This window comes from Labeo rohita, chromosome 25, assembly GCF_022985175.1.
Source record: "Labeo rohita strain BAU-BD-2019 chromosome 25, IGBB_LRoh.1.0, whole genome shotgun sequence".
Taxonomy (NCBI): Eukaryota; Metazoa; Chordata; class Actinopteri; order Cypriniformes; family Cyprinidae; genus Labeo; species Labeo rohita.
In genome coordinates, this window is record NC_066893.1 from 11,771,516 (window position 1) to 11,785,943 (window position 14,428).

The following is a 14,428-nucleotide window of genomic DNA, read 5'->3' on the forward strand; positions in this document are numbered from 1 at the left end:
TTAATGACAGAATTTTCATTTTTTGGTGTACTATTCCTTTTAAACCTCAGCTGATTCAGCTTCTAGAAATGGCATGCGATGCATGTTTCCCCATCTATGCTCCCTTCATCCTCAGCCTTGTAATATATGAGCACATACATCAATCCTTCTGGGGAAAGAGATAAAAGAATGTGTGCTCAGATTGGGACAGTGCTATAAGAGTAGACAAGCTTTCTTTTGGGAGAGCTCGGAGTGACCTACATTCCACAGCCCCCAGTCATAACACTGCAGGGTCATGTGACTACTGCCCTCAGTCAAAACAATAACATGAGAAGCAGCGGCTAAGGCTGGGGGCGGGGCTCCGGGATGCTTGCGTGCTAGCGGAGCCTTTGATGTCCTAACTCTTTGCAGGTGCTGAGAGAAGATGGCTGGGTGATAAACTCTCTCTTTACATGGCAACCACAAAAACACAACTGCTTCTTATTTCAGGCAAAAAACTAGCAAATGTCAAACAGGAAACTTTAAAACGAATGATTTGGGTTGTCATATTCGCATGACTCGACAGATTTCCCCATTACAGTGGGTTGATGTAACTTATATGACACTGTTAAAGCAGCAGGGACCTTACAAAGGAGATCTTAAAGGAACAGTTCACTATTTACTCAACCTCATTTTGTTCCAAAGCTGTAAGATCTTCGTTAATCTTCAGAACACAAATTAAGATATTTTTGATGAAATCTGAGAGCTTTCTGACCTTGCTGGACAACAACACAACTGCACTGTAAAAAACAATTTTTGAGTCAACTTAAAATAATGTGTAACCTGGCTGCCTTAAAATTTTAAGTTCAGTCAACTCAAAAAAAGTTTATTCAACTTGAAACGTTAAATTATACTAAGTGACAACTTAGATATTTGAGTTGAATCAACATAAAATTTTAAGGCAGCTGGGTTACTTACCCATCTGTTAAGTTTAGCAAACACAAATATCTAAGTTGTTACTTAGTACAACTTAACATTTCAAGTTGAATAAACTTATTTGAGTTGACTGAACTTAAAATTTTAAGGCAGCAGGGTAACAAATTATTTTAAGCTGACTCAACAAATTGTGTTTTTTATTTTTTACAGTGTGACACGTTCAAGACCCACACTGTAAAAAACTATTTGTTGAGTCAACTTAGAATAATTTGTAACCTGGCTGCCTTAAAATTTTAAGTTCAGTCAACTCAAAAAAAAGTTTATTCAATTTGAAATGTTATATTATACTAAGTGACAGCTTAGATATTTGAGCTGAATCAACTTAAAATTTTAAGGCAGCTGGGTTACTTACCCATCTGTTAAGTTTAGCAAACACAAATATCTAAGTTGTTACTTAGTACAACTTAACATTTCAAGTTGACTAAACTTATTTTAGCTGACTGAACTTAAAATTTTAAGGCAGCAGGGTAAATTATTTTAAGCTGACTCAGCAAATTGTGTTTTTTATTTTTTGCAGTGCAGAAAGGTAGTAAGGACATCATTAAAATAATCCATGTGACATCAGTAGTTCAATCACTTTTTGTGCACAAAGAAAACAAAAATGACGACTGTATTTAACAGTTTCTTCTCTTCCACGTTTTCTTTTAACGCTGCGTTCTGACGTAGAATATCCATCTCTCTTAGTTCATCGTCTGCATATTCTGGTTCAAAAATATAAGACTGGGCAAAAAATTGCAAGTCACCCTATCTGAAATCTTCAGACATGTTTATATATCTGTTTAATATAATACTACTAAAAGTTTGACTAAAGTTTCCTCAAGAAGTCTTGATAAATCTCAACCCTTCCTAAAGCAGATATTTGGATTACACTGTCTGAAAAGTCACAGCTCAACATGTTTCAAGGTCCAAGTGACACCATTTGCATTTTGCTTGTCTTGTGTTTGCCAACTGGCAGTGGTGGTCCTTTATGGATGATGCACTCTCACTAAAAAAGTGCCAGGATTTGGTAGAAATCAGAGTGTGTGTGTTCACACAAAACTGTCTGACCTTGTGGTGACCTCTGATGTGCCAAAAGGAAGTATAGGCACAGGCTGACCCTCTATAGAGTTTAATTACATTTGTGCTTTAGGTGTAATTCGCTGTAATGCTGCACTCTAGCATATTGTCTATTTGTTACCCTACGCTTCCCACCCATATGTCATCTGATTGGACCGTTTTCCTAGAACGCTTTAAGCCATGGAGATTAAAAACCCTAATTTAATGCTCCCAGCCCACCTGTTTAAAGTGCATAAGTCTGATTTCTCCATTTTTAGTGTGTAGTTTAATTTCTTTATTTCTAAAAAAAAAAAAAAATCAGTTCCTTGAATTATGATGACATGAGGTTGTTCTGGTCACAGTGTCTGCAGAATAAAAACAAATCTATCAAAAATATATACATATATACATATTAATTATGCCTCAGTAATGAAATGGCTTTGAATCATCTCCATTTGGGGGCTTTTCTTAACGAATATTGGTACACGTTATGTCATTATGGGATTCATTTAAGTAATTTCCATATGTTAATTAAATTAAAAAAGACATAATAATTAAATTTCTTTAAAAAACTGACAGCTTTAATAAATAAATACAGAATTTGTCCCACAATATAGATTTCAAAATAATATGTTATTTTAAAAGTATTTGGGAAAGTAATACATTTATTTATTTATTTGTTACAAATTAATTTCATTTACTTTAATTTTTTTAAGTTAATTAGCACAATTTTATATTTTTCATTTATATATTTTGTTTTTTAAATTTTTCATACAATATATATTTCAGAATTACATAGAAGTATTTGGGAAAGTAAAACATTTTTCAATTTCATTTTAATTTTGATTCACTTCAATAATTAATGGAATCAGTAAATTAATTGACACGATTTAATTGCATGTTTTAATCAAATGATAAATTAAAAAAAAATTTTTATACAAAGAAAGAAAGAAGTCAAAAGTATTTGGGAAAGTAATACATTTTTTATTTATTTATTTATTTTACACCTTATGATTCATTTAAATAATTAATGAAATAAATTAATTAACAGTTCATTTTTAATTAAATTTTTAAAATCAACTTACAGTTGTTGTTTTTTTTAATAACAAAACTTGTCATACAACATATGTATTTCAGAAATATATAGTCAGAAGAATTTCATGTTTTAATGAAATGATAGTTCTAATTTCTATAAATAGATAAGAAATCCATACACATTCCAAAACAAATGTAAAAATTATAAAGTCAGAAGTATTTTGGAAAGTAATACACTGTATTTATTTATTTATTTACAAATTATGATTACTCTCAATAATTAATAGAATAAGCTAATTAATTAACACAATTTTAACTATGTTTTAACTGACTTACAGCTCAAGTTTCTATAAATAAATAACACCTGTCACACAATATGTATATTTCAGAATTATATAATTATAAGTATTTGGGAAAGTAATTCATTTTTGAGAGGCTTGTTGATATTATTTTTGATTAATTTCATTAATTAATGGAATCAGTAAAACTGACACGTAATTTAATTGCATGTTTTAATTTCTAATAAATTCTAAAAACATACATATTTCAATACAAATTTAAAAATTATAAAGTCAAAAGTATTTGAGAAAGTAATACATTTATTTATTTAAACAAATTATGATTCATTTCGATAATTAATAGAATAAGTTAATTAATTAACTAAATTAATTTTTAATTACATTTTACAGCTCTAGTTTCTATAAATAAATAACAAAACTTGTCAAACAATTTATATATTTTAGACGTATATAGTCAAATTAGTAAAGTAATACATTTATGAGAGGCTACATGACATTAATTTTGATTAATTTCAATAATTAATGGAATTGGGACATTAACTGACACATAATTTAATTACATGTTTTAATCAATTGATTGTCCCACTTGTCCCACAGTACATTTTTCAAAATTGTATAGTCAAAAGTATATGGGTAATTACAGACTTTTTATATAGGCTACATTAATTTTAATTAATTTTAATAATTAATGGAATAAATTACATAATTAAATTACTTGTTTTAATTAATTTACAGCTCTAGTTTCTTTAAACAAATAACAAAAATTGTCCCACAGTGCATATTTCAAACTTATATATATCAGAAAGTATTTGGCAAAGTAATCATTTAAGAATTTAATAACCAACATGTCATTAATGTTATTTTCAATAATTAACAGAAGTGAATTAATTGATTAATAAAACTGCATCATTTTTGTTTGTTTGTTTATTTATTTTTATTTATTTATATATTTGTTTCTCACAATGCACATTTCAAAATTTTATGCAAGCATGCAAACATATAAATGCTTTATATTTTAATATCTATATTTTAGGTTTTGAACAAGTCAAGGACAGCATGCGGTTTGAAATGGGTACATTTCAACTAATGCATGTAATAGGTGATTATATTTTTCCTATCTTTGAATATCCTTTGGATTGGACCATATGTTCCAGCCCAGTGAAAAGGTAAGTGATTGTCTAACCCTGCCCTCCAGATAACCTCTGAAGAGGATTCAGAACTGTGCACTATAAGCCCCTCTTGTCAGCGAAAACAGTGGGGGTCTTTGTGATCAGTCCGATTAGACGTGTAAAGCTGCATAAAGCCACTTTTGCTACAGGTTATCACATTTTCTTCAGGAATACGTCAGAGAGAGGTCATTATGACAGACCAGCCGCTAACAATAGTCCAGTGTAGTTAAGAAATCTGAATTGAATTTACTATGGTACGACAGACATGCTAAGATGTTAGGAATAATCAACTGTGAGCGTAAACTCAGCTAAGTCACACACTAGAAGGTTTTTGTTCATTTGGGCACGTGTGCTTTGGCCTTACATCAGGTAACTGCTGAAAAGCTTGAGGGATTTCCCTCCTGATTGCTCCAGTGTGTCTCATAAAAGCTCCCCGAAGCCTTGATGTCCTTCTCAGGTATGACCTAATGAATTTGGCACGAAATGAAAGTGAGGAGATGTTCTTTTTTCCTGGGAAAGCAGAAGAACAATGACATGTAATAATGTTGCACATTCACTGTCAGGTGTAAGATGTGCAGTCATGGCTCATTACGTTTTATTCTTAGCAGCCATTTGTAGCACTTTACATAAAGTGCAGTCGGAATTTATGTGTAATTGCACATTTTATTAATCTCTGTCTGAGACGTTTCATGTAAAGGCTATGCAGTTTGATATCAGTGTCTAATGGGTCTGGGGTGCACAGCTGGAAATGAAGGGAGTCTGTTTGCAGAGGCTGTCTTATCATATGAATTTTCATAACAACGTTCATCCTCTATCGCAGCGGGGGATCACTGTTTACCTTGTCTCCCTGTCTTTGAGACATCCTGTCTGCGTACTTCCATCAGCCTCTTTCCTGCATTACCTCTGTAGACGAGCGAAATGATGAGGATTGATCAGTACAAAGAGATAATTCCAGAAAATAAATCTGAAGATTCACTCATATGCTTGATATAAAGATCTGCCTGAATATTTAATGGAGGCTGTCATATAATCTTATACTTTATATCCATAGAGTAGCCTACTAAATACTTTATGATGTTACACCATGCAGTTAGTCTATATGATCATTTATTATGAATCATACAACTGAAACTAGATGATGTATACAAACAGAGTGTACTTTGTGGCTTTCAATGACCCCACCAGATGCCTATAGCTATAACGTACAGCTGAACTGTATGACTATATTTTATTGATTTATTTTTTACACAGACACACACTTAGGGCTTTACACACAAGGATAGATAGATAGATGGATAGATAGATAGATAATGTTCTTTATTAATATTCATTAATATTCATGGTTCATTATTGTGCAACCCAGCAATATTTCTCCAATCAATAATAATAATAATAATAATAATAATAATAATAATAATAATTAAATTAACAAAAAAATTATACATTTTATAAATATTTATTATTATTTATAAAACATTATTTGCTACTATTAATAATACATTATTACTATAATATTGAATATATTATTATTTTTCTGACAGACATATTACTTCACAGTGCAGTTGTATAAAATACAGGATAGACAGCTAGATAAATAGATAGAATATGATAATGTGCTTTAATATTTAATATTCATTGTGCAACCCAGCAATATTACTGTAATCAATAAAAATAATATTACTTAAATATAATTTAATTTAAAATATTTATATTATTATTACTATGCATTTTATTATAATTTAAAATATAATAACACAATAAAATAATGTTTTTATAAATATTTATTATTATTTAAAAAAATAGAATATTGGCTGCTGCTAATAAAATATTATAATATTAATATATTATAATATATGGCGGAGCAGACAGTTCAAGGAGCCATTGCGGAGCAGGTAGTTCAGGAAGCCATGGGGGAGCAGGCAGTCCAGGAAGCCATGGCGGAGCAGGCAGTCCAGGAAGCCATGGCGGAGCAGGCAGTCCAGGAAGCCATGGCGGAGCAGGTAGTTCAGAGCGAGCAGTGGAGGGCTGGATAGGACCAGCAGAGATGTTGGAGACTCAGGGGGCTGGATGGGACCAGCGGAGACGTAGGAGACGAAGGATGGCTGGACAGGACCAGCAGAGACATAGGAGATGAAGAAGGGCTGGACGGGACCAGCGGAGACGTAGGAGACGGAGGGCTGGACGGGACCAGCGGAGACATAGGAGATGAAGAAGGGCTGGACGGGACCAGCGGAGACATAGGAGAGAGGATAGGGGCAGTAAACTTGCCATGTCCATAATATCCATTATATTTGTCACCTCCATCTTGGCCGGGTACTCGGGCGAGGCGGCCATCTTGGCTGGGGACTCGGGCAAGGCGGCCATCTGTTCTGGGCTGAGGACGAGGGAGGAGCATCGGCGGACTTGAGGAAGCGTGGGTGGAACGGAGGTAGCAAGCTTAGCTGGAGCGCCTGCATGCTTTCGGATGGGAGGAGGTTTGGAATCCATCAACAAAACTCGGAATTACTTACATCAAGGACATAATTAATAAAATTCGCTACGGGTCTGTGGGAAATCGTCAGGAGTCAAGAAACAAACGATCATCCAAAAGCAAGCGTTAATCATTGAACCACTCCAGCTCACCAGATGTAATATGCTCAGAAAGTCCTCCACGTACTGCTCCAACAGCCTTCCCTCCTGCTGGATGTCCAGGAGAAATTCCTCAGTCCACAACATCTTCTTTTGGGTCTGATATTCTGTCACGTGTAAATCCAAGGAAGACAAGGGAGATGACGGAATCCACAATTCAATTTAATATAAACAAAATGGAAAACGTCAGGGAACTAAACAGAGGTGACATTAAACAATAGCAGACAAACCAAACAGGAGAACACAGGACTATAAATACTAACAAAGTAATCAGGAAAAAACACAAACAAGTGTGGAGCTAATTGATAACTGACAAATGAGAAAAGGAACAGAACCAAATAAGGGCAAACAGGAACTAAGGCTGGGTGGAAAACACTGAACACAAAGTCCAAACCCTGACAATAATATTAAAATATTATTTTTCTGACAGACATATTACTCCACAGTGCAATTATAAAAAATACTGATTTCACACACAATGATAGATTATGCCAACCCAGCTATAATACTCTAATTAATAATAATATTATTTTAATATTTGTATTATTATTTTTTATTAATATTTTATTATTAATAATAATAATACGTTATAAATATTTATTATTTATAAAAAAATATGTACTGCTGCTAATAATACATTATTACTATAATTTTAAATATATTATTATTTTTCTGTCTGGCATATTACTCAGTGCAATTATATAAAATACAGAACAGAGAGACAGATAGACAGATATATTTGTTGCTAATACGTTTATATATATCGTTTTTGGCACGTGCAGTCCAGCAATATTTATGCAATTACATATTCCTCCACACTCTTCACACACAAGGACAGACAAACAGACAATAATAATAATAATAATAATAATAATAATAATAATAATAATAATAATATTAACACCAATAACAATATGTTTTTTTATATAATCTTTGTTATATTTATCAGTTATTAAAGCTTGTTTGTTCCTAAAAACGCATTATTATCATTACACAGGCACAACCCAGCAATATTACTCCAATTAGTCACAGCGCAATTATATAAACTGTGCAACGTGGTTGGTCTTGTTATATAGCCTAAGCGCAAATCTCTCAGACGAGGTATCCATGGGCGTCTCGCACTATTCACCAAAGCACTACTTATCCCTGCTGATAAATGTTTATACATTTCACAGTATAATTCTAGATTTGATCACTCCGTATTTCTTTCTTCCTGAACCGCTTAAGAATTTTGAGAAGTGTGTTTGTTTTTAAACTGATTGTAGTGCGTCTCTCCGTCGCGGAGGGATCTGTGCAACGCGTCCAGCGCCCAAACACGGGAATTAAGAGTTAATACGGTCTCCCCGCTCTCTCTCACACACAGACACATCAACCGAGCGCACCGACCAGACTCAAAAGCGCAAACGTGTGCAGTTCTCTCTCACTATGGGTGCGCGGGGACTGAATAATTTGTGAATAATTACCGGAGTTTGACACCATTGTAGACGAAGAATCGGAATCGTTTTGCGATCGTTCGTGGGATTTCCGTCCGGAGTCCCGCTCCTAAATACATTTTTGAAGGGAATTCGGTGTTGAAGCACGGAGTGCCGGTTTCCCGGTCCGACGCGCATTTACGCATCTTAAGGACTGAGAATCGTTTTGGGAAGACGACAGAAAATGCTACTGTCCAAGTTTGGATCTTTTTCCCATATTTGCAACACAACCAACATCGACCACTTGCCGGTGAAAATCCAACTTCAAGCAGGTAATCGTCGTTTTTTTCAATTTCACAACATGTTTTAATTCGCATTTATTTTTGTGCCGTGTGTTTAATCGTAATTTCGCATACGCAACACATCTATCCGCTTAATCGCTAACGTTACGCGCCTGTCTGTGACCTGCGTATGGAGCCATTTTGTTGCCAACCGTGCATTGTACACATTCGGTTTAAATCACGTTTATTATACCAACATACTAACTTCTAATGCTTTTTCTTCTGTTTTTACAGCCAAAACCGAAAGGGAACCGTTTGAAAAGGTTTATCATGTGGGTTCGGTGCTGGGAAGCGGCGGGTTTGGGACAGTGTACGCCGGTACTCGGATCTCAGACGCGTTGCCGGTAAGCGTTGGCTTTGTTTTGGTGGCAGCACATGGCCGCGTTTGGCGCCACAGTCACACATTAATGTGTGCGTTTTTCTCTTTTTGTCTCTAGGTTGCGATAAAACACGTCGCCAAGGAGAGAGTGACCGAATGGGGTACGATTGTAAGTAACCTATGCGTTTATTTACGTATTTTATGATGAATTTCCCAAACGCTAGGTTGTGTCTAAAACACGCGTTTTTGTATTCCAGAACGGGTCGCTGGTTCCACTCGAGATTGTTTTGTTGAAGAAAGTCGGAAGTACGTTTCAGGGGGTTATTAAGCTCATCGACTGGTATGAGAGACCCGACGGCTGGTTGATTATAATGGAGCGGCCGGAGATGGTGAAGGATTTATTCGACTACATCACCGAGAAGGGCGCGCTGGATGAGGACACCGCCCGCGGCTTCTTCAGGCAGGTTTTGGAGGCGGTTCGGCACTGCTACAGCTGCGGGGTGGTTCACCGGGATATCAAAGACGAGAACCTCCTGGTGGATTTACGCACGGGAGATCTCAAGCTCATTGACTTCGGCTCCGGGGCCATCCTCAAGGACACCGTCTACACAGACTTTGATGGTGCGTCCTTGACTCTTTTACCCATCCTGCTTTGCATTGGCGCACCTGCCGCTTCTAAAAACGCGTTAAAATATTTGACACAGCCTGACTTGAAAGAAATAATTGCACCGAATAATTAGCATTAGAGTTAAATTAAGTGTCTGAATTGAGTTATGGAAAAACGGTTTCATCTGGTCTAGCTTGGTTTCAAAAGGTTTTAAGCAGTTATTTTAGGGGAAAACACCTGAAAACGGTCTTTGCTAGGCTGGAAGACCATCTTTTACCTGTAAAGATCATCTTAAACCTGTTAGGACTGTTTTAAACCAGTAAAGTCTTTTTGTTTACACTTTTTAGTTGAGGGAAAAGTGAAGGACACAACATTTTTAAACACTTTTTTTAAAAGCTTTTTCCAACAGAAATATGTATGTGTGTATATATATATATATATATATAAGGATGTGTATGTTGTGTTTTCAGTAGGATCCAATCCTTACAGGTTGTTATGAACTTGTTTTATGCTGTTTAAAGGATAAATTTGTTATTCAGGCATTATTCTTGCATTTAAATTCATTTATTGTAACTTAAACCATCGAATCTTAGAGATAAGTTAGTGGAAAGGATCAGCTGTTACTGCGTAGCATCTGTTTGTTGTGAAACCCGAGTTGTGGCACCACGTGATCCCATCACGGATCCCTGTTTTTGTTTGGTATCCAGGCGACTCCTGGCCTTTGGGGGCCTGTCACACCACCCCTAGTGAAGGGGCTTTTGTTGGGGGAAGTGACTCATGCTGGAAGCATGTGGAGTTGCCGTAGCTTGTGACTGTTTGTACCTGAAAGTCTCCCTTTTAGATGGCCCTCCTGTTCTAGCTTGCTTGTATTTTTGGATCAAGCCGTTCCCCGGCTGGAGGAGGGAGGAGAGTTTGTGCGAAAGCCAGACCGCTGGCGCCCCCCTTGCTAGAGTCAGCTGACTGGAGCGGCTCATTATACAGTGCTGCAGTGTAATCAAAATCGGCGCTTTTGATGCTGAAACGAGGGTTGCGTCGTGCCAAAAAATAAAAATCACAGAGTAGGGATTCAAAAAAAAAAAAAAAAAAAGTGCAATCTGCATGCAAATAGATGTTTTGTAAGTCTCAAAGGTTAATTCTCAATGGATTGACAACCAAGTGTTTTATTTTGCAGGCACGCGAGTGTACAGTCCTCCCGAGTGGATACGTTACCACAGGTACCACGGACGCTCGGCAACCGTTTGGTCCCTTGGCGTCCTACTGTACGACATGGTGTGCGGAGACATCCCGTTTGAGCACGACGAGGAGATACTGAGAGGACGGCTCTTTTTCAGGAGAAGAGTCTCGCCAGGTATGGTTTGATCCAGAGATACGCCAACCGACTGATGTAAACAGTCCGGCCTTTTGTTTGTGGATTAGAAGTCTAACCTTGCTGTTTGTTTTCTGTTTATCAGTGTGTCAGCAGCTCATCAAATGGTGCCTCTGCTTGAGACCTTCAGACCGGCCCACTTTGGAGCAGATCTTCGAGCATCAGTGGATGCGCATGGAGGAAAGCCCGAAAGCGGAAAGCGGCGACATCACGCTTCACGCCATCAGCACAGAATCGGGCAAAGAAAGCCTTTGACGGATACGGGGACGGCGAGTGAATGGACTCTGAGACCTTTTTGCTCTTGTTCCCAGTCTGTTGGTTATCAGGACTTTGGTTTATGTTGCATAAATGTCTTTTTTTGGTTGTTGTTTTTTTTCTTGCTAAGGGTGAGTTGTTACCCGTAGGGATTGCGTGAGCAGCAATGCTAGTGATCCTTTGATCTTACTGGTTGCTCTTATAGAGCTTGGACATTATTTTTCCTTTTAGACTATCTTTTTAGTTTTCGGTGCCTTTTTTGGAAAGCTGCTTTTATGGGATTCAAGTCACGACAGACACCAGGTGGATTTTCATGGATTTTAGGGGAACTCCCCTGGATTCATGGGAACCTTCAAAGACTGTATCTAGTTATGTGGTGGGTCTCCCTTGCCCTCTAGTGGTCGAATACTTGAAGTACACACTTACTACTCTCTTAACAGTATCTCTCTGCTGCTCTGCCATTCATATTCACTATTTCAATGGGTTTCCCTTCTGTTGTTTTCTGAATGTCTTCCACTACTTCATCTCTGTTGACGTCACTTTTTAGACTTTGCTTAGCAGGGACTTGAGTGACGTGCACAATCAATGCAATATTCATGGACTCACTTATCTTTCCTTATCTATCTTTTTTGGGATTTCTTTTTTTTTTTAAATACAAGTATTTGTATTGTATTTATGTACTTTTTTTTTTTTTTTTTTTTTTTTTTCTTCCTCCATGTATCTTATTTATTCATGCAATACAAACATTCCACATTCAGTGGCTATTTATTTATTTATTCATTTTATACCATCTGCAAAAAGTAAATTGAAATTGTTAAATGTAAAGAGTTTCTGGGCTTATCTTTAGTTTAACCTAAAGGATCATAGACACGCTAAAGCTATCTAATACTGATACAAATGTACGATTGAGATGTTTAGTGATGCCATTTTCTGATGTAGTGTAAAATTTAGGATCAGTTTTTTCTCCATGTGAAGTGGAAGTAAAAATGTGTTTTAGTCCTTCCACTGTGACGGTGTGGAAATTTTTTTTTTTTTTTTTTTTTTTTTTTTTGAACTGGTGAAACATTTATTTTTTTATATTGGACACAATAAATTCCTTTCATATGTAAAGAGTTTGTGGTGTCTATTTAGATTACATCCCTGTTATACAAAGTATAAGGAGAATGGTGAAGATAAGTGAGGATGCTGCCCCCTACAGACAGTGGAACTGAAACTTAAGATTAGACTTCTTCTTAGAACTTAGAAAATAACAACAAATTACTTTCAGTCTGTTCCCAAAATCTGATTCTGGAACATGAGGATGTAGCTACAGCTTGTGTATCTGACTCACCCCTTACAAGAACTGTCCCAAACATCCTGTTGAGTAGATAACATTACTCACATTAGTCAGCAGGGTATGTATGTGGTGACACATTGGTGTTAAAACATTATTGTCAAAGAGCTGAAAAAGCTTTATGATTCATTGTTATATAATACATGATTCAGATGTCGAATCACCTGAGATTATTGAATTGTACATTCTGTTACTAAAGTATTAAATATACAAGGTACAAAATGCATTTGACACGTAATGGCCTTTACAGTATATACAAGTGAGATAAATACTATCATAGAATAATAAAAGGTGGAATTTAGGTTAAGAACAAAATTATAGTGCTCCACAAAACAATTATCTCTCTTCTACAGGAAGATAAATTCAGGATTATTCCTTCATTCTTTACCATATGAGCTGCTGGATTAGTATGAAGACTTTACTTTTGTTATAATGCCTGTATTGTAACTGGAGCAGTTTACTCAAGTTTACTAATCTACCACAGCCTGGGGTTTACATTAATGTAGGAATCCATAATCATAATAATAAACTTGATAATGAATTGACATCTGATAGTTTAATAAATTAAACGCTTTACACTAGTTGCGAAACTAATTGCACGTCAAAATTTCCTACATTTTTGGACCACTGACTTTCCCATGATTTGTAATTTACAGTATACCTAGCTAACATGGAACATTCTCAGAACTTTGGCGAGCTGTGAACAAACGTCCTTCCAGTAACGTTAATAGAATATTCGCTCAAAATGATCGAGTCTTTAATAACGTTAGCAGAAAACCATGATTTATTCATTGTTTATAGAACATTTTTCTGAATTTTAGTTGGAAGTTTGTGTAACGTTTTTGTTACTACTTATTAGTTTCAAAAGTAACATTAAATTAATTAATTTTAAATTAATTAAAATTAATTAATTTGTTAGATAAATGGCTACACACTTTTGCACACATATTAGTCTGTATTTTAGAGCTAAGCATAAGAAAATAAACACATTTATACATCAATATATATTAAAATGTAGAAGATATTTATAATTCAATATATTTTAAAATAAATATACCAGTCAAAGGCTTTTAAACAGTACGATTAATGTTTTTTAAAGAAGTCCCTTCTGCTCACCAAGCCTGCATTTATTTTATCCAAATTCCAAAAACAGTAAAATGTTTAAATTTTTACTATTTAAAATAACTGTTTTCTCTTTAAATAGGTTTTAAAATGTTTGTTCCTGTGATGCAAGGCTTAATTTTTAGCATCATTACTCAGTGTCACACGATCCTTCAGAAATCATTCTAATATGCTGATTTGTTGTTCATAAAAAAATGTATTAAGTAACTATTATTATCAATATTTAAAACGGATTCTTTGATTAATGGACAAATCCAAAGATCACCATTTATCTGAAATCTGAAAAGTCTGAAAGTCTTTGTGACATTACACACTATATCATTCAAAAGCTTTGAGTCAGTATAATTTTTTTTTTTATTTTTTAGAAAAGACATTATAGAAATTAATACTTTTATTTAGCAAGGAGGCTTTAAATTGTTCCAAAATTATGATAAAGACATTTATGATGTTACAAAAATTTCTATTTCAGATAAATGCTGTTCTCCTGAACTTTCTGTTCATCAAAGGAACCTGAAAAGTATTGTACTCAGCTGTTTTCAACATAATAATAAAT

General features: G+C 35.2%; 1 protein-coding gene across 1 annotated transcript; it reads left to right on the top strand.

Moving 5' to 3' along the window:
* The first annotated feature begins 8,448 nt into the window (after window positions 1-8,448).
* On the top strand, window positions 8,449-12,407 carry pim3 (Pim-3 proto-oncogene, serine/threonine kinase). Its single transcript, XM_051099726.1, has 6 exons — window positions 8,449-8,864; window positions 9,108-9,217; window positions 9,311-9,361; window positions 9,450-9,813; window positions 10,971-11,147; window positions 11,251-12,407. Exons 1-6 carry the CDS (start codon window positions 8,777-8,779, stop codon window positions 11,418-11,420), a joined length of 960 nt encoding a protein of 319 aa, XP_050955683.1. The 5' UTR covers window positions 8,449-8,776; the 3' UTR covers window positions 11,421-12,407.
* Window positions 12,408-14,428: the final 2,021 nt, after the last annotated feature.